Raw genomic sequence first — 25,638 nt, 5'->3', positions numbered from 1 at the left:
AAATTTCTTCAAAAGTAAGATCAAGTCCCAGGATTGTAAGACACTTATAGGTCTTCTGATGAAAGCACTTTTCAAGGACTTGATGGTATAATTTGTCAATTCATAAATATATATGCAGCTGTTACTGGAATCTGTTATGTCAAATGACAGCAATGGTGAGGATATCATGTTCTTTCCTTGGCACAGTAGGGAAATTTCTGCTTTTGAAGTGTTTGTGATTTATAAGAGGAGCTGCTAGTCTTTCAGAATGAAACAGCTAGTAGGCTCTTCCACTCTGTTTTGATTTGCCCACCCATGTTAGGAGGTTGAATAGATTAAAGATCGGTTTTGTCTGCAAGGGAGGGGAAAGAATCAGCAAGTTCTGGAGAGCTGGTGAACAGTTTGCTTTGCATGATGTTCTTAATGACTGTGGGGGAACAAGAAGGTGCTTCTGTATTTTTATTGCTGTACTAATAGAACCTTTTCATGTTTACATGCTTGCAGTATTTTTTGTACTGTCCTTGGTTGAACTCTCAAATTGCCATAATCAGCTGAAGTATGTAACTTGCTCCAGAGTTAATGCCTTCTTAAGTTGACCTAAGAAAGGCTAAGAATGTTTTAGAGTGTTTATCTGCAAATTCTGGGTGACAACATTTCATTAGTTAAACTACAGGTAGTCCTTAACTAATGAAAAATTGTTTTCAGTAATAAAGTTTAAAAAACAAGTCTACAGTGCAGTCTCACAATTTTAAAGTAAAACCCAGCATCTGAATAGTGATAATGAATAATTACTTTTAACAACTCTATGTAGTGACAAAAAGTTGTTTATTGTAATTTTTGTCATCTTCTCAGAGGGGCAGCTAATTACAGAGAAATACCCATCTGTTAGAAATAGACTTGTTCAAAAATAATAGGTAAATTAATCATTGTTTCCCCATACATTAGGCATATTTTCCCAGATTTCAGCCTTTAAAGTTTTGTCTGTGCTCTGGAGTAATAATGTAGGACTGTTGGGGGATGTCAGGGCTGTGCTGCTGTTGTGGTTTAACCCCAGCAGGCAGCTGAGCCCCACACAGCTGCTCTCACTGCTCCTGCAGAGGGATGGGGGAGAGAATATACAAGGATAAAAGTGCAAAAACTCGTGGGTTGAGATAAAGACAGTTTAAGAGGTAGAGCAAAAGTTGCACATGCAACGAAATCTAAATAAGGCATCTACTCCTTCCCATGGGCAGGCAGATGTTCAGCCACCTCCAGGAACTCAGGGTTTCATCATGTGTAGGGGCTACTTGGGAAGACAACGTAACTCTGAACATCCCCCTTTCCTTTTTTCCCCACAGTTTGTATTGCTGAGCGTGACACCATAGGGTCTGGAATATCCCTTGGGTCAGTTGGGATCAGCTGTCCCAGCTGTGTCCTTTCCCACCTTCTTGACCCCCTCCCAACCTCCTCACTGGCATGGTGGGGTGAGGAGCAGAAAAGGCCTGGACTCTGTGTAAGCCCTGACCAGCAGTAATGAAAACACCCCTGAGTTATCAACCCTGTTTCCAGCACAAATCCAAAGCATAGCCCTATGCACGCTACTCTGAAGAAATTTAACTGTATCCGAGTCAAAATCAGTACAGCTACTTACAAGAATTGAAGAAATGGAACATAAAAATGACCCTGTGTATCATTTTAAAGGAAACCTAATTTTTTTTTGTGATCATGGCTGTGGTCTGAATTTATTAGAAATATTCAAATTCAGTGTCCTTGTTGTCTTTGTGAGATGACCTGAATAGTGAGCAATAAACTTCTGCATTATAATTCACATTTGAAGATATGTCCTCAGGAAGTAAAATAGACAGGCAATGTATTGTGTTTACCTTTAAGCTGACAAACAGTCTATGTAAAGTGACAGAGGCATTTTTAGGAAAAGAAAGCAAATAATGTTTTTCTGGTTAGCAGGCCCCAAGATAAGACAAGTTTAAGGGGCCAAACCACGTGTGATTATTAAAGGCTACTGGGTTCTCAGTTCAAACAAATTGAATTCTTTCATAGTCTGAAGGGCTGTGGAAATCTAGCAAAGAGTGTAGACTGCTGAAATAAAATTTGCATGTAGAGTGATTTTATGTATGCAGGGCTATAGCCACCAAATTTGAATTGGAGAAAGAAATCTCATTACTCATCTTGTAAAAGAAGTAATTCTTAAATTCCATATTTGCTATCACTGACATAAAAGTTCTGCATATGAATATATTTTTTGTGATTTCACAAAGATACTGGATTATTGAATTGACAAAGATCTTTTCCATTCTCTCCTGCCTTTTCTTTTATAGGATAACCGATTTAGGCAATATTAAAAGAAGATTGTATTTGTCAACAGTCCACAAGGAGTTGTCTGTAACCCCTCTGCATGCAAAAATTCCTCTGTTTATGATCAAGCGCAAAATAGTAGGTACCTTGGGAATATTCCTTGCACTGTGGTTGAGCATGCTTTTTAATCAGGAATCTTTTATGTATGTTTATAGTCTTGTTGAAATTATGGTTTGATTTAGAACTCAGTTCCTACTGATTCAAGACACGTGTATATGTCCCCTCTACCAGATGGCAGCAGAACTACTTAATACTACTACTCCTCTATCCTTCTTCTTATATTAGGAATTCATTCCCCTTTTCCCAAGAGTAATGCTCTTTGTGATGTGTTTCTCTCTCCTGTTGATTCAGCCTTTGTAAAATTCTCTGTGTCCCTGATACTTCATCATAGGGCTCCTGTTCACATGTCCCTTCTCCTGCAGTGACCTTTGATTACAGTCTCTGGAGCTGCAGGTACACTGTAGCTGATGGCTGCTCTCACATTCTTCAGGTTCTTCCCAGTTCTGGCATATATAAAACAAAGCATATGTCAAACTGATGAAAATAAAACAATAACTGTCATATTCTCCCTCTCCCCGTTTCCCATGCCACAACATATGGTAATAACTGCCAGGATACAAAACCTGACGGTTACCACATAGCCATGTGAGGACTGAAGTCTCAAATACTGCTTTAGAAAATAAATTTCATATGAGAATAGTTAGATTTCAAGTATTTTAAAATATTATTTGCACCAAGAGAACTAGATAATGCTTGGTATACTGAGCAGCTGTGAATTTAAGGCTAGACGTGAGAGGGAATATTTTACAAAAACTTCTGAAGTTATATTTTTTTTAAGATAGCTTATGTGAAGGCAGCTGTGAGAACTACGAGCATCTGTGTTTTTAAACATAAGAAACTCTAAATGGAAAACATAAAGCCACAAGAAAACATACTTTGTTAGTTCTTCTGGTTTTAGTATTTTTTTGTATGAAATCTCTGTTTTTTTTCTAGGACGATCATGGAATTGTAATATGGTTTACATGCAAAATAGATACCTGTAACTGCACTCCTGTATTATAAAATACAGCAATAGACAAATGCTGAATTAAGTGGAAAAAAGATTAAAATTGAGAGAATCTAAAGAGTACTGGAATAGTGCAGGAGAGTATAGCACATTGATGTTAGTGTTCTAACAGTGTTTCCTGAACCAAATAACCATCTAATGAGAATTAAAGTGCTCATTTAAGTAGGATCTTTAGCAACTCAGGCAATAACCATTATCTGATTTGCCTTTTGGAAAGGTCTTACTGTGAATGGATAACACTTACTATAAAGAAGTAGTAGTTTTAAGATGTTGTGATACGTTGCACTCTAGTCCAAACTAGAAATTTACCAGATAGTTTCATTATGGAAGGGGTGCCAGTTTTGGAGAAGTCCTTTTGTTGTGAATCTCAGAAAGAAATCATCAAAGAATCTCAAACTTAAACTTCAGTAAATCTTAACTTATGAAGTAATACTGGATTACGATTCTTGTTCCCCCTTCCTTCAGTAAATATGCTTTCTTACAACTTAGCTGCAAAACATTTGATGGATATGCTGTGCTGAACTCCCTTGGGCTGGCAGTCACTAGGTCATACGCCCTTATCTGTTTGTAAAAGTAATTGTTCAAAATGCAAATACAGCAATATCTTATTTTGATATCAAAATGTTCTGCATTGTGAATCACAGCCTGTGAGAATCTAATACTCTGCTGACACTCCATTTGTAGAGAACTATACACTCATACTCTTCTGCAGTGATTAGTGTCGGGGTTTTACTAAAGAGTATTGTTTCTCTTTTCTAGTGGTGCAATATGTGTATTGACTTGGCAGCATTCACCAGTGAAATATTCAGAGGAGCTGTCTTCCAGTCTTTGGATGGAATTATTATTTCAGCTAACTGTAAGCTACGAAAGATCTTCACTTTAAAATCCAAGCCGCAAGATACAGCTGAGGAGAATGGTGTGTTTTAATTACTATCTTCTCTTAATCATAACTGTTCACGTAAAATCAAAAGCTTCTTTTTCATCAGATTGGCAATTTGAAAGATTACATGATTTCATGAAATTAAGGTAGTAGCGCAGCATATTAAATCTGCCAGTGACAGACACATATTTAATTAGTTAATTAAATATGTGTGTACTCCTCTGTTTTAAACATTGAATTCCTTAGAAGTATTTTATTGAACAAATTCAGGTAAGATTTATCAAGTAGAGAGCTTGTTTTAATGAGAGTCTCTTATGCTGGTAGAAATCAGGTTTTGGCCAAGAAGAGAGTGTCTGAAAGGAAAGAGAAATACTTAAAACTTAGCAACATTTACTGTTTGTTTTCTTAATTTTGGACATTAGCAGCTGATGAAAGATTTCTTCTTTAAATAATCCAGGACAAAACTGTTACAAAACAATATTATATGAAACAGAGCTATCAAACTATCATAAACACCTCTGATCTTATGTCCATTTATCCTAATGTGTCCTTGTTTATTGGGAAAATAATGTTGGTGGTGAACTGAAAAATGAGAGGTCTTTTTTTTCTGTGATAGAGCAGGATATTGGTCAAAGTTTACCAATCTCCATGCTAACATCATAATCCTGAATCATCCTTTTCCAAGGGAAAGAACTGCATTCCTCACTGGTATTTGCAGTAATAGGAGAGGAATTGCAAAAGCACAGCTGGCACTTTCTTATTTTAAAGGCACCCTAGGTATAGTTCAGCTTCAATTTCATTCACATTTTCATTTTGTGGCTTTTAAAGAACACACCTGAAAAAAGGGTTCTGGTTTCAGAAGGAGGGATAGTCAGCAGTATTGTAAGGGTAACAAAATGTATCTTCCATTTGGAAACTCTAAACCAATAGGGGAGAATAAGCAATCCTTGCGATTACTCCTCTGATTTCTTGTAGGTAAGGCTGGGGAAAAAAAAATAATTTAACAAATGTCTGCAGAGAGAATCTGGTAAATTCTCAGCAGGAAACTGTAGTTAGAGGTCTCACTGGCATTAATTTAATGTAATTCCATTGGTGCATTGTTTTTTCTCTTCCATTCTAAGCAGTTTTTGAAATGTGCTTAAATGTTCTAAATGAGTTCCAAAATTCTAAAATGTAGTTAGCATAATGAGTAGACAGCTTTAATAAACTGTGTGCATAGTAAAATATTGTACTTTTAATTACTTCATTATCAATTCTATGATTATTACACAGCTGGTGGGCATTAGTATTTTCTGTATATTTATGAATTTCCTCATCTAGGCAGTTCATAGGATCATAGAACTGTTTAGGCTGGAAAAGACCCTTTAAGATCATCGAGCCCAACCATTAACCCAGCACTGCCACCACTAACCCGTGTCCCTGAGAGCCACATCCAGGGATAGTGACTCCACCACTGCCCTAGGCAGCCTGTCCTAGTGCTTGACAACCCTTTCCATGAACAAATTGTTCCTAATATCCAATCTAAACCTTCCCTGGAACAACTTGAGGCCATTTCCTCTTGTCCTGCCGCTTGTTACCTGGGAGAAGAGACCAACACCCACCTCACTACAAGCAATAAGATCTCCCCTCAGCCTTTTCTGAAGGCTGAACACTCCCAGTCCCTTCAGCTTCTCTGGTCTTGTTCTCTAGACCCTTCTTAAACTTACATTGCAGCTGAAGGTTTGGCTGAATTAAAATGATTCTACACTTCCTACCCAATTACAGAAAAACAACAGTAAGGGCTTTTTTGTTATTATTAATTAAGTTTCAGATAGCAATCACTATTTGATAAAGCTTTTGCCCTCTCAGATGATTGGACCAGTTAGCTGAGCTCCACTGAATGCAATGAGTTTGCGATTTGTAATGAGAGTTGTCATGCTTTAGCCCCAGCCATCAACTAAACACCACACAGCTCCTCACTCACTTGCCCCCTGTGGGATGAGGTCGACAAGTGGAAGGGTAAAAGTAGGAAAACTCATGGGTTGAGATACAAACAGTTTAATAAATGAAGTATTATAATAATAAATTGTAATGGAAAGGGGGGGAAGAAAAATAAATCTCTAGAAAAACAAATTATGCAAATGAAAAACAATTGTTCACCAGCAGCAGCCCCCTCAGTCAGCTTTCCCTCTAGTTGATATGTTGAGCACATTGCCATATGGTCTGGAGTATCCCTTGGGTCATTTGGTGTCAGCTGTCCCTGCTGTGTCCCCTCCCAGCTCCTTGTGCACTCCCAGCCTCCTCGCTGGCAGGGCAGCATGGGAAGCTGAGAAATCCTTGTCTCCTTGTCTTAGTGTAAACACTGATGATCAACAGCTAAAACATCAATATGTTACTAACACTTCTCATCCCAAATCCAAAACACAGCACTGTACCAGCTACTAGGAAGAATATTAACTCTATCTTGACAGAAACCAGGACAAGGATCGAGTTCTTTGCTTCAACCTCCTTGTGGCTGAAACAGTGGTTTCAAAGTGCAGTGAGTGTGTTACTCTTTTTAAGCAGCAAGTTTACAGTATGCTTTGTATTCTTAAAATGATAGCGAATGCAAAGGAGAAACTGCTTATACTAAGAAATTATTTCTGTATGAGATCATTGAGATAGAAGAAGAAATAATTCATCTTCTCTGCCCCGTGATACTGAGGTATACAAGCTTGATCCATACCTAGTTTCTGGTTTCCATAGTAATCCCAAAGTTCTGTATGGGGTTTTTATCACCAAGTATTGTCCAGCAGTGATAAATAATGTACTGGCTTGGCAAAAAAAATGCTTGAAAAAATACATCCACTACTGAAGCACAACATGGAACACTTGAATTTTTTTATTAGTATCTCAATATTCGATCCATTATTCAAGTTTGGGGTTTGGGTTATGTTTTCCTCTTCTTATCCTTGGAAAATGGGCTAATATTCATTTCCTTACTATATTCAAGTCTTCTAAAATTTGGAAGGAATTGGCATCATAACATCAGGCATAGTTCTGACATGGATTCCTTTCTTCAAAGAGAATAGCTTTCATAAACTCAGTGTATATTGGTTATCAAAGAGAAAGCAGAGATAGATCACATTCTACTAGTGCCTGATGTCACAGGAATAGATAGGTTGACAGCTTTTTAGTTTATCATGAAAGCGTAATGGTGTCCAAATTTTGAAATTAAAGCTTGTGAAATTCTTTATTTGCATATATGGGACTTCTCCTTTTGCTACTTCAGTACCACTACTATAAATACCATTCTCAGGTGTTCATTTTATATAAAAATCACTATATCAGTATTACAATTAAAGCTGAATTGTAATAAAAATTTTTAAAAATGTGTTTTGTGATTCTATTTTGCTTGTGCACTTGAGAAATCAAAGAAGTTGATTTCAAAGAAGTTGATTTTCTTTTCTGCCCACTAGTGTATATTACTTTAACTGCATTTCAACATTTTTGACCTAAAAATTTACACAATATAACTCTAAAATTTACGTGCTTATTGTCTTAAAAGTGAACAATGACAGCAAATTTTTCAAATTACTATAGTCTGTTAAATTGTTGTAGCCATATGAACTAAAGTACACGTAATCTACCAAATAATGTGAGTTGAATTTAATTCCATAATGTCATGTGAGTGAAGTAAAGCCCGTGTTTTTTGATTCTAGTTACACGTGTTGTTCCACGTGATCCCACAGATGTTATTCCTCGAACCTGCCAGCTAAATAGAGATGTGCCACAAGTTACTCAACTGCTGAACCTAACAAAAATTCAGAAAGCAGAAATAAAACGTAAGGAATATCCAGTGCAAGAAACAGGTATTCTGTTGTATTAAAATACTGTGAATACGATCTATACAGTATGTGTACAAATAATTGATGTTTTTGTAAAAGTTCCAGTGTCTTAAAATAAAACGTGACAGCTGCTGCAGAGCTGCAGTGCCATGAGCACGTTGACTGTTTTGTACTTTGAGATCTATGTGCAGTCTGAACAATTCTAATTCAGGTGTGGGGTTTATAATAGTATTTGAGATATGTCATCTGAATGTACATTGAAGTGTTGTTCACTGAAGTTGGTACACTTCTTTTTGAACTCTGTTCACATAAATGAAACTCTTCTGACAACATGACCATGCAGTCTCCTCAGCTTATACTCTGAAATAGGAGATCTTGTATTATTGGTGTCTCAGAATTATTTGAATGTTTCCATAAGCTACAAGATAATAAACCATATAATTCAGATTTTGGCAGCATTGCATAGAAGAGATTTATTAAAGACATTGGGCAGTCATGTGCTAATACAAACTATTGACTTGGGTAAAAGGTAAGAGAAAGAAAAGAGGATTAAATTTTAAATTATTGTTCCAGCTGAAGGCTATCAACAGGAGACCTCAAAAGTGGTTTTTTTTTCTGGGCTCTGTATTGTTTGTTATAGTTATGAATAATCTCAACAGAGATGTGAATTACATGGGGTAAAAATTGTGATGTGATACAGATACTAGTTTAATAAAGAGTGGGACTTCAGAGAGTTTTAAACTTGTGAGATGGGCAATCCCCTATGTGCTTTTTCATGAAGAACAGTACAGACCAGGTAACATGCAGGAAACATCATAGTCTGTGAAGCAAGGTTTCAGTTTACTGCTTTTATTTCTTGTGGCCACTGTGTTGAAAAATTATGGTCTAGGGACCACTGTACTGGGTAAATGTGTAACATGATACCCTGTAAAGTCTGGCTTTGCTAAATGCAAAGGATTGTACATTGGGGAGGAATGTTAACTGCAGTTACGATTTGAAGTATCAAAATTAAATGACTCAAGGAAGGAAGGTTATCATCACCATAGATACAGCTCAGTAGAATTTTCAGATTTTAATATTTTTTAAAAAACTAAGATAGTAGCAGGAAATTCAAATACATATGAAATGAAAGAGGTATCAAACCTTTAAATCAGTTTTGCATTATTATCTGAAATACTTTATACATAATCGGTTAAACTATCTCAGAAAAGATTTTACAGACCAAGAAGTGATTCAGGGAGAAGCAGAATGAATGAAAAATTTTCATGTGAAGATAAGCTGAAGTACAAAGAAAGCTCAATAAAAGCTGTTTTTCCTATCTCGTGGCACAAAACCAAGAGAAAATGCCCTGTTACACAGAATATGATTAAAATATGGAATCCACTGCTACAAGAAGCTGGTAAAGAAATTTGTATGATTCCAAAATCAATTGGCCATTTATATGGGTAAGAGTAGTGTATTTAGCACCAGTAAAAATGTGAAGGGAAAATTTAATCTTATACTCCCAAGTTTTTCCACCCTTACTCTAAGAACTGTGTTGAAGGCAGATGATTTCATACATCTCTACTGAAATTGTCTTGGAGCATTTCTGAAGCATTTGGGTTTGGCCTTGGTTTGAAACTGGATGTTAAGAGAGATTATTGGCCTGTTCTAGACTAGCACTTCCTGTGGGTTTATGTTTAAGTTGGCATGTCTGTCTGCATAAGATTCGTAAGCCAAGAATCTGTAGAAACTGAACTGGAGATGCAAATGCCAAGATTTTAAATTGTTTAAATAGACTTGGGCCAGAGAATTGACACCTTTTTTTTACTAAAGCCGCTGTTTTGCTTTAAAACTGTATTGTTTCCTACCTGCAGTAACGTCAACAGCAGAATTTCACTAAAGCAAATGTCTTTACGGTCCTTCTTGTTTTGATTCAAAATACTGATTATCTTTTTAAAACAATTTTGTAATGAGATAGATCATCATTGAAGAACAGCAGTAGAGAGAGATGTAGATTGTTTGTGTTCATTATTGGAACTCTGCAGTTGTAAAATTATTCATAACCAGTAATGGTCTTAACATAACCATGTAAAGAATGAAATAAAATTTTCAGCTATTGACAAGTTTCTTTGCTAGCTGAATGAAGTCGGGGGGGTTAATCAGTTTTTTGAGTTTTGAAGACATCAGCTACAATTCCAATGAGGAAATAAATTGATGTAGAAAAAAACCATATTTTTCACTAATACTTCACTAAATTTCATTGATTAGAATTCTAAACATATCAAAAATGTAATTTACTTACTCCCAGGTTGTTACTGTTTTTGTAAATACAGTTGGATGCATGCGTAACTGACTTGTACTCTTTTTTTTTTAAGTTATTCTGTACATCCATAGTAAATATCTAGAATATTTGCAAGCACTTCTTAAAAATGAGAGTTATAATGGATTTTAATGAGTGCTCTGATTCATGTCTTTCATGGAGAACTGATAGTTTGGCTCTTCTTAAAATGTTGGATTGATTGTTATTTTCAGCATAAAATTGAGGAGTACATAAAGTTCGTCCTGCTAGAGCTTAGAAAAATGCACAGGTGAAATCTCTCTCTATAGCCACCCTCTTTCCTCTACTCTTTTGTTACGTTATTATTGGCTTCTGAACAAGACACAAGGTTAGACCTTTGGTTTAGACCATACAGTAGTTGTAATGTCTTACTGAAGTATTTCATTTTCCTCTTGCTCTGTACCACCTTCTATGAGTCATATGATTATACCAAAACAGGGTGGTAGAACATGTTTTGAGAAGGAAGTTGGACTGAAGTAGTTTAGAAGTGGGTCTGAACAAGCAAATTAGATAAAGAACCCATTTCCAACACATCTTCATCAGTGTAGGCATTGTTAGAAGTGGTGCTGTAAGTAAAGAAGATACATTTTTATCCCACTGGGCTTAGTACTTTCTCACTCCTGAGGATTCTCATCTTTAGTATGTGAATTCAGGGAATAATGATTTCCACTATTTCTGTTAAATTGCTCTGGAAATACATGTGCAAAGTATTGACCAAAGGAATAAGATTACAGAGAATTATAACAACCGTTTAAGTTCAATATTACACCATCTCATGAAACTCTAAGGAAAAATAAACTTTGAGAACAACCTTGATAATATCAAAGGTTTTTAAAAACACTTTTTAAACTTCTTTTCTTCTGCTTTTATTAGAATATGAAAAAAACAACTCATAAATATTTCATCCTCCCCACTAAGCTCCCATGCTGGTGCTTTTTCAAGTTGACTTTTGTTCTCTCTCAATGTACCTCATTAATAAAGGCAATCTTTGTCCTGTAGCAGCTGAAATGAATAATAGGAGTTTTACATTTTTGCTTAGAGTAAGCCCCTTCATACGTTTACTTGTTTAAGTTATATTCAGCTTCTTTTTTCGAGCAAGTACCAGTTTTGTAATATTAAAGGGGAAATAATACTTTTAAAGTATTATTGCCCTACAAGTAGTCCAGCCAAAGTTCTGTTGTAAAGTTGGATTATAAATTTGACTTTGAAGTAGGAGAGGAAACTGTGGAATCCAGACTCTCAGAGGCTGTATTCAAAAATAAATACTTCTTGACTTGATTGTCAAAATACAAGGGACTGTAAAATTTAGATGAGTACAATAGTGTGAATGATGTATCTAAACAGAAAAATGACTGTTAATTTAAAATAAGACTCAAGTTTTACCATCAAGGCTACAAAGACATATAGCCCTTAGGAATATATAGGAAAGTAATTAATGATAATATCCCTCAGCTGCATGAAAACTAAATGCCTTCAGTTTAAGGTCTAATCTTTTTTTCAACCCCATCTTACAAACATAACATGTGGGCCTCCAGACACACTTTTCAAATTTCAGAAGTTGGCCTCCTTGAAAATGGAAGCTTTGTAAATTTAAGTACATTTTAATTGGAAAATGTTCTTTTTATCCATTAAACTTTTTGTTTGTTTGATAATCAAAGGCCCAAATTATTTTTAGTATCATCCACTTTTAATTACACATAATATTCATTATGTCATCAACACACTGTTATGTGTAGATGTAGGTAATTAATTGCAGTCAATTAATGTGTTCATAAAGAGAGATATTAATGCAAATCAACTTTTCTAATTGGAGCTAACAACATCCCAAGGTAGTCAGCAAATTAAAGAAATTGATGTTAAACCAAAACAGGTCGTCTAATCTTGTGAAATGGCAGCTGTTAGCAGCAACCAAATGTCACATTAGGAAAAAGGGGGGAAGGTAATGGCAGAAAGTGGCTTCTTTTGTGCTTATTAGTACAGTAAATTATGGTATTTGGGGGCTAATGCATGATCTGTTTTTCATTTCCTTGATGACACTGTAAATAAAGTTGATCTTGAAATAAGGTTATGAAAAATGCTTAGGGGAATCGACAAACTGTTTTATTTCTACTTAGTTGCTTTATGAAGGTGTCAGATCTCTAAAGTGAGATAGCAATTTAACACTGAAGTTGTAGCAAGAAAATATCTTTGGACGGTTTAAGTATTAAATATAAATTAATGTGAAGATACTGTTTTTATCAGTCTGGAAAGGAGAATTCACTGACGATCTTGGAGAAGTAAAAAAGAGGAAAATAGATAGTACATGCAGTTCTGCAGCTCTGATGATAAAATTAATACATACTCATTTTCCTGTCCTTCCTTTTTAAATTTTTTCAGAACATTCACCTGCATTCCATGTTTACTTTTTGCTTGTCTTGCAGACTGGTTGGTAATTTCTGTGCTTGAAAAGAATTATTTGAATAAATCTACACTTTAAGCAGTAAAAAAATAAATAGTAAAAGGGGCAGAACATTTTACCAGCAATAGAGTGTGTTTGCAATATTAGGGCTCAGCCCTGGCAATACAGTAAATTCAGTAATTTCAAAAAGCAAGCTATATAGTAAAGAGTAAATAATTCTCTTAGCTGTGACTGATACCTTGACAGCCTTGCCTCAGGTTTTTTGTGTTATTATTTATTTATTCTGTTATTTATTAATTAGAGTTCTTTTTTCTTCCTGTCAGAAGTTAGGTTTTCATTGAAGTTCTAAAGAAATCATGCAAACCAATTTTTTGTTTATAAATATCCCCCTTTTAAATAAATCTTTAAAGCAAGGGGATTAGAAATATGTCTCTGTAATGGACCAGAAGTTTCTTGCTTGTATGTTGACACACTTTTATAAAATGGACATTTGCTATTCCTATGTTTCTAGGGATTGTGCTTTAAAGAAACATAGTTTTTAGGTATATATGGCATTCTTAATTCTTTTAGTTGATTTGAAAAATACTACTTTTTATTGTTTGTAAGTACTGTAATTTTTTTAACTGTTATTTTTCTTAACTTAGGTAGCTTGGTTAATAGAGGACAAGGCAACATACGCTGCAGTAAAACTCAGGATGTATCACATATTGCCTTTGGATCAAAAATCCTTGGGCCACCTCCATCTTCAAACAGGAGAGTCAGTACAAAGGTACCTGGAGAGGTAAGAAGGTTTAAATTCCTACAACACTACTGGCACTTCAGCAAAGGAAAAGATTGACAAGCAGAGGAATTATGCTAAAGGTTTGTTTCAGAGGCTGTCCCTGGAATACTGTGTTAGGTCATGGACCCCAGTGCAAGAGATCCTGTAACATCCAGTGGGGAGCAAGGAAAATGCTTGGGTGGCTACAGCACAGGGCATGGATTAGTTCATCCCCCAGGACAGAAGGCTAAGGGACAATCTGGTTGCTATTTTCAATTAATGCAGGGCTGTAGAGAAGCCAGGCCTCTTCTGAGAGGTGCCATGAATGACCAAGAGGCAGAAAGCCCTAAAAAGCCCTAATTACAGGGGGTCTCTGACTAAACATAGTGATAAATATAATGATATAAAGTGGTTCAGGACCAGAACAGGGTCACAGGGAGTTGTGGAGCTCAGAACTTTCAAAGACAACAAAACGTGACTGAAATAGGCTGATTTAACTTCAGCATCGTGCCTAAAGAGGTTTCATTCTACCCTAATTACTGTGATTTCTTTTCATTCTTTCTGAATTTTTTGTTCTAGACTGCTGAAATTAGTGTGTGTAAATATTTTGCCTTATGATGAGAGCTGTTGTACAGAGCAGAAACTGCATTTCAGTATGCTCTGATAGTCAGCCATACAGTAGCTCATGTGATGCTGTCGATTCCAATGCCAGGGAAAACCCCTGCTCTCAGTCTGCCAGCAAACAATATGCAGGTTTTTGGAATCTCCTCAGGACTACAGTTCCCAGTTTAACACTGTGACTAAAGGATCCACTTCTGTAGGAAGTCAGTTGAAAGCTAAGATGTAAAATGAGATTCCTTTCTCCCAAAAAGAAAAGACTTCTGAAGTCTAGAATAACTACAAGTTTTATTCTTTTTATTCTGATAGCAAATTTTATTTTTTTTTTTCACTTTTCTTTGCCTTGTTTTCCCTTCGCTCAGTGAAAAAAAAACCCTGCCTGTTACTAGGCTGTAAAAATTGAGCATAGCACACTGAATCACACCTACCAGGAAGTTTCCTGAAAAGATAGTTATTAAAAAAAAGATTTCGAAGTATTTTATTTGAAAAAATAAGCATAATTCAAAATGTGTATTTACTTTGGAGTATTTTGAAAGCTGTTACATTTTTTGTCTTTTATCAAGAAAATAAAGTCTTTCAAGGTAACAAAGACCTCGGGTATCAAAAGTAATAGATCATGCCAACTTCAAAATTCAGGAATGCCAGCTAAATCCATACAAGACATTGAGAGATTGGAGCTATCATTCTCATCATGCAATGATTATTTAGATCAAGGAGGCAAAAGAAATACTCACCAAACAACTGAAGATACATGTCAAAATGGTAAGAGTATAAAGCAAAGAATATGTAGAGTTTTCAAACTGCCAAAATTTGTGCGTTATTCTGCCTTTGGAATGTAAGACTTAATTCTTTGTTTTTCTAATCCCTTATCTGCTTTATTAATTACTGAAGACATATTTATTAAATCATGGCTTATTTTCCTGTATGAGCTTGAATAAATGCTCATTTTCTCTGCAGGTATTCGTATTGTGTTTGAGCCAGGGGTCAGCACCTGCTGGCAGTAGCCACAGTTTATGCACATACTCCGCTTTCCCTCATGCTGTGCAAACAACTGAGCTGCTGCAGTGGCTCTTGATTACTTTGCAGACTTTTGCAAGCCTGTTTTTTATAACTTCTATGGCTTACCCATCTTCCATACCTATTATTAAATTTTTACTTCCTTGTGACTGTCATATTCCTGCTGCTCTACAAGACTCCCATGCTATTTGGAAGATGTTTGCATCCCAGTATAGTGGTGCATTATGCACACAATATGAATGTTCACAGGCATTTCATAAGCTTCTGCATTGCATTTCAGACCCTGAAATTCAGACTGAGAAAACATCTGTGAGTGGAGAAGCAGATTTTCAGCTCACCTCACCACAAGTACCATCACCAGACAAGTACAGTCATAAAAGATTATCTCTAAAAAATGCAGCCAAAAACACATGGGAGATAACCAGTGGTATGACGCTCATTTTATATTATTTTACATTTCATTTCTATGTGGTGTGAGGGACTAACTGTTGTAAATTCCAAAGGACCCAGAAGCAGTTCACATAAAATATAAATGTCTGTGTTGTGGGGGATTACGGAAATCAAACACCCTGCAACAGAATTGCTTTTGAGCATTGATAAAGATTTACAGGATTAAGCAGAGTACCAGAGCAGTGAATGAATATAAAAAGAAACATTCTGTGCTCTCATAATTAAAGGAAAAGAACTAAAAATAATTTATTCTTTAAATCTGTAATAAATTTAACACTGAAGATTCCAAACATGAAATTTTACTTGTCACACATAAGAGTTTAGAATATTAACTATACTACCTATGTAATCTGAGGGGGTTTCGTTTGTTTATAAAGTTCAGTGGTGAATTATATTTTGTTCTTATTCACAGAAAGACATCTCAGCTTATGTTTTGGGTTGTCTGACAAAGTGTAAATTTACATAAACCTATGACAAGTCCTTGGAACAAAACCACATTCCCCAAACAAGTACAAGCTTCCATGGTTTCTGGCTCCTCTTTTACACTGTGGTCAAAGCAACTTGTATCAACAAGAATCCATCATACACTACTCTTATCATCAGACATTTAATATTCTTGAACCCTGTGCAACCATAGCCTGTGGAGATCTTGGAGCAGCACTACACTTGTTCTGCCATTAGCTTGAGTAAATATTAATTTAAACTTGTTGGGGGTAGGGGAGCTCTCACGATTGTTCTTATTACCTTAGGGGTTAGGCATTGCTATTTATAATAATGTCTCTTAGATTTATTATAACCTCAAATCAGCATGTCTTCTATAACAGGTGTGCTGTACCTTTACCAAGGTAAATTGTTTTTAACCAGGGGGAAAAAAATAAAGTGAGTGAACACTGTTTATGCCAATCTTATTTATTCAATGCTGAAACCTTCATTAAAATGTTAGGCTGCAATTAGAAGCTTTAGCATAAGTCTGACTATGTAGAAGAGCTAATTAGATGTTAAGGTGATCATTCTTGCATTTATGTTGTTTGCTGCAATGTTGTGATTACATAGTAGTTTGCATATTTTGCTGAGAAAGTACTCCAAATTATTTGTTACAATTGACATGGAAATGCTGAGTTAAAAGGAAATTGTAGTAGAGTTTTTGTTGGAGAGGTAATGGGATTTTGTTTGGTCCAAAACTCCCTGTAGACTATACAAGAAGTTACAGAAGTTGCTGAACTCTGTAACCACCGTAAAATGTCATCTTAAAGCCTTACAGACTTTTCTGTCTTCCCCCTCATATTTCATTAAGAATAAGTACTGTGCTATACAAACTAATATTTATATTTAACTTATTCCTAACTCAAGTGTATTTCTTCAACATCTCTGGAAATGAATGTTGTTCTTTTCAGGGAGGCTTGGACTAAAAAGGCAGAATATTCAGGCTAAATATTATCCCAATACTAAGTCTTTTAAAGTAGTTCTTTATATTTCTGGAATACTTTTTATTCGGGCAAGACGTTACTCACTATGTTGAGTAAAGTGATACGTAAGAAGTTTTTGGACATCTGAGGCAGAGTCAGGAGTGTAAGGCTCTAATTGCCTCCTGTTCTCTAAACACTTGACAAAAACTGTCACTTAAGCTTTCTCTTCCATGTTTTGAAACTTCATTTAAAATTGACTTAAAATCTCAAAGAGCAAGTGATTTATCACCTTTTTTTTGCTTCAGAATTCATTACAAAATTTTATCTGTAACTGCAAATAAACAGCATTAGAAGTTATTCTAGAATGAGAATAGAACAGTTGAGACTGCAGTTAGGGAAGTTGGTTGTTATTAAGTCAGTAGGCCAAAATAAAAATTAAGCCACTCTTCTACTCATTCACAGTCCTTTGTGCATAAGAATTAGCAAATTCTCCTGAAGTAGGTTGTACACTAAACGTGTAACCACCCCTTAGAGAGCTTGTTACAGTGGTCTGAGCTGTGGGTGCTTGAAAACTGTGAAGGCAGCAAGATACTTCTCAAATCTAATTTCAAGATGAGGAGAAGACCTTCTGAATACTAAAGAAGTGTGTGTTATACACTTGGTCTTAGTAAAGCCTCTACCATTGAAACCTAGTGAAATGTATCTACACTAAAATGTGGAATGATGGGTGCCAGACTGGTCAGAAGGCTGCAGAGTACTGAGAGAGGAAAAAATACAAACATTTTCTTAGCTGGATAAGTTTTGAAGATTTTGTTGCTGTTGTTTTGAAAAATGTGGCGAGTACTTTTTACTGATTCCTGGATATTAACTGGAGTTTGGTAGCTTTACTAGCTGTCTTCAGTAAACTGGAAAAATCACAGCACTCAGTAAGAAGACAGCTGTTTCTTCTGGCATCTCATTCTTCTTTCTCTTGCCTTCATTTATGGTGGTTCAGACTTCACACCCACCCCCCCAAGCTGCTGAATCTACCTGAAGTGGTAACTTTAACAAAACTAAAACTAAAATACCAGAATAAATCTACTGTCTTCTGTGATGGCAAGGATTTTATTATTGCAGAGTTACTTTATTATTACATTTTTAGTATTTTTTTATTGCGACTTATTTAATATGATTGATGATAACTTCATTTTATGGAGCCAGAAAGTTTCAGTATTTAGTGAATAATCCACACCACGCTACCTTTAATGAAGATAAGGGAGTATTGTATACTTGAGCAATTCTCCTTTTCTCAGATGCTATTTGAGATTGGTTTTAATCAATCAAATTGACACCTTTTTCTATACCATCATTCCAAACAGTAATATATAAGTTAACAATAAGAATATAAAAATGGTCTTTTCATGTGTATCTGGCGCACTCAATCTTTAAATCCATTTCTGGACTTTATTATTTGTTTTAAAATTGTCAGATTAGTAGTGACTGTATTCAGGGAAACTTGGTGAAACAGATATCTTCATACATTTTTTATGTCACACTATTTTTCATCAGAGCGGTAGTTTAAAATTGAGATTTAAACCATAAGTTCTAGATGTAAAAGAAAATGTAGAATTTCAGCCATAAAGAAGCAGCAGATTTTAATGTTATGAACTTTCCACCAATGTGTGTTTATTTTTTAAATGTCAACCACAAAAAAAATGCCTATAGAAAAAGAACAATGGCCAAATTAAATACAATTATGCTTTCCTAGAATAAAATTCAGTTCCAGGTCTCAAATCTTGGCAGCTAAATACTTTCAGGTTTGCAAATTGCAGTTTTACATGTCGTGTACCAAAGCCTGTGTACTTTTTGATCTGTGATCTAGAAACGTTTGGATTAACCTTGCTGCACTTTGAAAGCAGCCTGATCTTTTTTATTGCATCCTCGTCACTCTTCCAGCTGTATAAATCTGATAAGCAAATGTTTCTGTACTAGAAAAACTTACTTTGCTGTCCAACTTCCCCAGAAAATAAGCATGATCAAGGTGTCACACAATTTACATATTTGGCATTGAAATAAACATTCTGTGTTTCAGATGAATGGGAATTTCCAGGAAGTTTCACTGAGAGTATTCGGTTGGATAGGAGTGAGCAGTTCATAGCTACTGAAGATTCAGCCTGCCATAATTTAAACTCACCCCAGAATGCCTCTGTTGAACATCACAGCAGTGAAACAGGTGATCAGCAAGTGAATAATAAAGAGATTTTCACATTTTCATCAAGACCTCGATCAGCTCCTCACGGGAAGTCTCCAAATATGTCACCAGAACGTTATGTTTTCCCTTTGGATTTGGAGCCAGACAGTAACAGAGTACATGAGAAAACACAAGATAACTTCCAAGGAACTGACAGCAGTGAAGAGGTGGGCCATTTTGTACCTGTAATTCTTGATAAAGCAGTCTTCATCCTAAAACTCTTAGGATGAGATTCTGTCTTCAAGCTAGACAGAGGATAAATCATCTTTTCCCCATATACCTACAGGTAGATTTGTCTTTGTCAGGTTGCTGTGTCTAACTGGATACAGGAGTGAAACTGCAGGTGTACCATGTGTAAAAAGTGAACAAAAGAAACCCAACTCTCTGACAGCCCCTGTGCTAGCAGAGAGATGTGAGAATTGTGCATCATTACTCAAAAATCATAGATTGCATCATAGATTTGGGTGAGATGCAAGTCCATTATGGTTGCTTATGAGTGCAGTAAATAAGACTTCATTGTGCATCTTAAAACTGTAAGTGGAGACTATTTTTGCTCACTGACATTGTTGAAAGTGAATTAAGAAATTTCAGCTTTTGAATGCCAGTTGATTATTGGTATTTCTGCTTTATATCCTGTCTGAGCTGTGTCAGCTTCACCAACTTTAATTCTTTTGCAATGTGGGAATCTTTCAGGAATAAAATTAATAAAAATAAAAGAAATTTGTTTTTTATATGTTTATATAAATGTATACAGATCCCATGCCAAGCACACAAAGAGAAAGCAGTAGCCAAGTACTCCTGCTTTTACAGCAAAAGAAGAACATTGGGGCACATTATTGGCCATTCTAGAGGGTTGATGCGAGAGAGTGATAGAGGACCCCTGTCTTCCTTTAAAAAATTTAGATATGACATAAACTAAAAGTTTTTCTTTGATTATGTGCCAGAGGTGTGGTAGGGAACAGCTCTTGTTTCATTAATTGTCTTTGGGTGTGAACTGCATTAAATAATATCAACTCTGCAGCTGAAGATGCATTAGGCTTACAGAGCTAGAATTACATTAAGCAAATCTAGGCGTGCTAACAAATTATCAAGAGTTTGTTTTCCTGAGTCTACTACATTAGTAATTCATAGTTAAGCCTTTCTTTCATGTGAAAGAAGGCACTGAACCAACAAATTACTTAGCAGTCATATTTTGCCCATATTCATCCTCTTCCTTGTATAGATACATTTTGTGTTGCTTCTTGAAGTCAGCTTTATATTGATAGTTTGGATACATTTCATATTCAGAGCGCTCTACTTTGCAGTACTGAGGTGAAATGGAAAACAGTTTTATTTCAAGCCTGGGAAATACAGGAAAGAGGATCTTGGAAAAGCCACGATAGCTAACTTAATTCTATCTGGTTTAGCACAGTTTAAGGTATCTTTGCAAAATTACCACAGTTCTTAGCCAAACCATGACATGTTTCTCAGTTTACTTCACTTATGTGACAAAATATTTATTTGACCAAGTTATGCTGAATCCTGCAGTGTTGGGGGTTTTCTAAATATATGTTAAACTTACACTATTATTGTTTCTAGTAATCATGATTACAACTTCCTCTGAAATTCGAATAAACTATGTTTGTGTATAACGCACATGGATATGTACATGCTCTTGAATTACAACAAATGAAATAGATATCTCAACCTGCAATTTAAATAATTGGATGCAAGCATAAATTGCTTTTCTCCTGGAAAATATAAGTAAAACTATTCCTTTTTTTTTTAATTAAAACAAATAAAAAGATTTTGCATGCCTTTTTAGTTTAAATGTGTCAGACTGATTAAAAGGTGAAAAGTTTTCCTTCAGTTTATGTCACCGTTTCCTTCAGTTAAGTGGACATTGACTCTCTCTGTGTTGCATATCCTGAGATCTGCAAGATACACACAATAACTGTGCTAGAATTAGACAGTTTATGTAACTTTCGGGTTTTGGGGAAGAAATTTTTGCGAACTGAGAACAGCAAGTATGTATAAATTTCCTTCAGTGTTACTAATTAGTCACTGAAATAGTTCAATGCTGGTTTTGAATTATCAAAGTCAAAGATTCAGTAAAGGATAAAAATTACTTCTTCTGTTGGAACCATTCACCATCAAGTGACTTATTTTGTAATTACATAAATGTCCATGCTTTCAACTCAGATTTCTCTCGGTGACTTTGTATGATTAAGCTTGTCATGGCAGCATTTATGGATTGTGCCAACCCCAGAGCAAAACCAAGAACTCAGTGACTGCAAGAGTTGTGCAACTGTGGCAGGTGTGACCACATACCACATAGAGCTGTCAAAAATGCTGTTTTAATTGTAACAGACCAGTGCTTCAGTGAAGCCTTCAATGAACAAATAAAGTATTTCAAAGAATAAAGAAATAAGATTAAATATGATAATGTACCCTTACAAAGGCAATAGATAATTTCACTGATACCTCACTATTGAGTGTATCAGGAAACTATATCCCATCTGCTCCTAGTAGGGGGCCCTTCGGAGTCATTAGAATGATCATCTTAAAATTACAACCTAGCAAGAGAAACCAGTTTTATGTATCCAGAACTGCCCATCTGCATGTCCTTTCAAGGTATACAGTACATCAGTGGAAGTCCTCATTCCTCAGGAAAATCATTCTCATCTTCAGTTTACATATGCTGCACTGTAGTTAATCAAGCAAACTTTAGAGGTGTTTCTGGCACCATTTCATGATTTAGTATTTAACAAATTATTCTAGAACCTAAATAGGTATGCCTAAAGAGACATGGAAAGGTGTGAGGGTTTTAAGCTTCAGATAAATCAAAGTTGCTCATTTGTCTCTAATACGGGGGAAAAAAATACAGTGTTTGTTTTACTAATCTTTCATCCTGAGTTAACCTAACTTTATGTGGGTTTTATAGCACAGACTTTAAGATAACATGGAAAATAAAAATCCATGAAAAAGAGGGAAGAACAGATTCCTAATTCAAGGAAATAACTGAGGGAATTAAATATAAACTTCCAAAATATCTATATTAATAAAATTGAGTTATTGTCTTCTTGAATGTACTTTTCATTCTGTGCAATCCTGGACTCACTGAAGTCAGTAACAAACTTGCATCACTTTCCCCTGCAGTAGGACTGCACGTGGCTGTGAGAGGCAACACAGCAGATGATATTTCAGTGTCTTGCTGAATCCTGTGATATATACTGCCTCACATCCTGTGTGGTAGCATACGGCAGAGGAGCAGCATTGTGAGACAAAGATGAGGCCTCTCTCATCCTTTCTTTCTTGAGAGTAGGAACATTGAGGCAAACACTAGATGTGCTTCCCCATTATTTTTCATCCCATCTGTTCAGTCCTGCTGTTTGTTGTTGAGATGGGTTATGAGTGAACTTTGTACACTTGATTCATGAGATGATTTGCAGAGACATTGTTAGAAGCACGAATATAAGGTTAACAGATTAACCTCTAAAATTCTTAAACTATATTCAAATGGTAATGAATATGATATTCTGTACCATATGATTACCAGAGGTGAGCAAAGTGATCTCAGCAGGAGTTATTCCTTCTACATTTAAGTTGAAGATGCGATATGAAAATGTGGAATATTAATAATTCAATGGAAAGACATCATTGTTGGGGACTCTTTGCTTAGTTTTGGTTTACAGTTTTAATAAATTTTATTGAAATTATAATTATCAGGTAAGACACAGGTTTGGGAGATTACCAGCAATCTAAATTTGGGGCAACATTTTGAAAATAGTAATTTATTTGAGATGTAAGAATATGTTTATGGTATTGTCAGTGTAGTTGCCAGGAAAAGCATCTGGTTTTCAGGATCCTTGCAAAATTAGAATTAGAAAGCAGAGATTAAAGAGAGATTTTTGAAATGTTTTAAGGTTATGTAAAACTGAATTGTGTGATGATGAGAGGGAGCCGACTGCCCTTGCTTTGTTTCCTAAATTTAGGATGACAACAATGGACTCATCCAGGGTACTAGGAACCTTGAGATCAGCCACTGTAGACAAGGAACATCTGATTCAGCAGTTTTTAAAGAGATCTCATTAAAAAAGATGTCGTGGAAAACTGAATACTGGAAGAATAAGGAACACAGCAAACATAACCTCGATGAGACCATCGTACCAAACCCACAGAGTTCCACTGTGAGAAAAACAGATTCTATTAGCTCTCAGAGAAGCTTGAAGCCTATCCTTTCTCTTTCTCCAACTCAAAGTAAATCTAAATGCTTTAAAGCAATTAGAAATGGATCTGAAAAAACTGAAAGATATGAAGGAGTTTCTGATCAATTAGAAAGATCCGTCAGTAAAATGTCTCTCAAGAAAATCTCAAAAGAAAATTCATGTCTGACAGCACAGACTTGTGTAAGTGATTTTTACTTTGAAATTAAATTACTAGATTGTATAGAGAAGCTATATTAGATATACTCATTTGCATTAAGTAATTAATAGTACATCTTTCGTCCAGATGTATTCTGGTTTCATCATAACAGCATTTACTGAGCTCTATCTGTTCCAAGTTGATTTTGTAGGTTTTTTAGCACACAAAATAGTACTCCAAATAAAACAAATCACAGTGGTTTATAGATAAAAAAGAGTTGTCATTAAGCAACTCACGTTTTGGAAATATGGGATTTAGAAAGTAGTTTGGGACTGAACGATTGCTAAGGAAAATTGACAGATTTTGAATTGATATATTAACGAGTGACCATAGAAAGAACGTTAATCTGGGCACTTCATAGTCTCTCTGCGACAGCCTTGAGCAATAATAAATTATGTGATTGAGAGCCAGCAGCAAAACTGTGCCACAAGCTGAATTACCAAGCTGCTAAAGGAATTGCTACATTCACCAAGGTGTTGTTTATTCCTAGTTTTTTCTTTGTGGAAGAAAAGAAGACAATTATGTTTTAAATATTTTCTAATAGCTAATTCCTGTGTCTTCAGCTTATAATGCTGTGCTTTGAACTGGGAACTGGAGTGCGAGAATCAAGTGTATTCTGTAAAACACAAATGAGCCAGTATGTTCCATGAGTTTTGATAGAATTCTTTTGGGCTTAGAGTCATTGCAGATCCATGTCTTCTGATATGTGGCCTCTCCTCTAAATATGTTACGAGCGGATTGGATTTGTTATTGAGTATCTGGCAGTGGAACATCCCAAGCTTCTTCCAAGGGCTTTTTTTTGTCATGTCAGGGGATAAGAGACCAAAGACTCCCATAGCCAACATCTTCTGTCCAGCAGTCAGTTTTAGTGGCTGGGGAGAGTAACAGTGCAAGGACAGAGAACATCCAGCGGTATCTCACCAGCATGCCCTGCTGGCTTCCTGCCAACAGTGCTTAATTTAACAATTTCTTCAGTGAAAGGTATTGTCTTTGAGGTGAATAATTGGTGGTGGAATTTTTTTCTACAGATTTGTTGTAGTTGCTTTTTGTGTCTGTATGGCCTTTGCCTTGTGACAGTGAATTTCAGAGTTTAACTGTTATTTGTAGGAAAAAATACATATCTTCATTTATTTATTTGAATGCATTGTCTCCTTACTGCTGCTTTCTTATTCTTCTGTTGTTGTAAGAAACAATGAATAATCTTTTTTTATTATTATTAATATTCTTACCTGTGCCATTTCCTACTTGATGGCTGTATGTCATATTCCCTTGCAGCTGTCTCTTTTACAGGTCAAGGAGTTTTATGGTCTTTATTCCCAGGATTACTGTTCTATGATTATTTTTTTTGACATTTTTATGCAGCGATGTTGAATCAAACTACTGCATGATCATTATTGTAAGAGTGGGGGTTGTATTGTAATATCTTGAACCAGGTATTGCATACCTCTGGAGACCAAAAGAAGAGATGCTTCTCTTTTTTGGGGACTCTATGAAGCAGTTATGCATTCTTTGGAAAAAAATTACCTACAGTAATGTCTTGGAACATGACATATGCCTCGTTTGCGTGAAGGGCATGGATATCTTCCATCATTATTGTGTTTTCTGTCCTTGTAGCTTGTCTCATCTGCTGTGGGAATTTTATTCTGTAGCGATTCTGTGACCTGTCAATACAGTTAATTTTAGTTACCTGATCTGACAGCCTCTGTGGAGGGGGGAACAGGAGTGACAACTTCCATGGGACAAGGATGTGGCTGCTGGGGCAGGGTCATCATGCTGAATGGTTCTACCTTGCCTACTTTGGACTGCTCTGGCTGCTGAGGATGGACAGCCCTGCAGCGGGTATGGAAATCTGGGCACTGGGATAGGAGGAGCATACCAAATTGGGCACCAGATTAAAGAATAGTGTCTAGAAAAGCATTTGTTCAGCTTTTCTTTGTGTTTTCTGTGTGATG

General features: G+C 35.8%; 1 protein-coding gene across 13 annotated transcripts in view; it reads left to right on the top strand.

Moving 5' to 3' along the window:
- The window catches only part of CUNH3orf67 (chromosome unknown C3orf67 homolog), a 70,979-nt gene that overhangs the window by 18,418 nt on the left and 26,923 nt on the right, over positions 1-25,638 (top strand). For 10 of the 13 annotated variants that reach the window (XR_003527245.1, XM_027640766.1, XM_027640770.1 and 7 more), the window contains 8 exons: positions 2,295-2,409; positions 4,157-4,313; positions 7,958-8,107; positions 13,446-13,582; positions 14,743-14,941; positions 15,477-15,623; positions 19,124-19,449; positions 23,257-23,670. Coding sequence is in view for 12 of the 13 variants with exons in the window: in XM_027640766.1 (XP_027496567.1) it covers positions 2,295-2,409; positions 4,157-4,313; positions 7,958-8,107; positions 13,446-13,582; positions 14,743-14,941; positions 15,477-15,623; positions 19,124-19,449; positions 23,257-23,670 (1,645 nt within the window). In the remaining variant the exon portion in view is untranslated. The remainder of the gene's footprint in view (positions 1-2,294; positions 2,410-4,156; positions 4,314-7,957; positions 8,108-13,445; positions 13,583-14,742; positions 14,942-15,476; positions 15,624-19,123; positions 19,450-23,256; positions 23,671-25,638) is intronic. The other 3 variants (XM_027640776.1, XM_027640779.1, XM_027640777.1) reach the window with 3 other exon arrangements.

This window comes from Corapipo altera, unplaced genomic scaffold, assembly GCF_003945725.1.
Source record: "Corapipo altera isolate COAL_440 unplaced genomic scaffold, ASM394572v1 55, whole genome shotgun sequence".
NCBI lineage: Eukaryota > Metazoa > Chordata > Aves > Passeriformes > Pipridae > Corapipo > Corapipo altera.
Note: the sequence above shows the minus strand (reverse complement) of the source record. Positions and strands in the feature narration are given on the sequence as shown.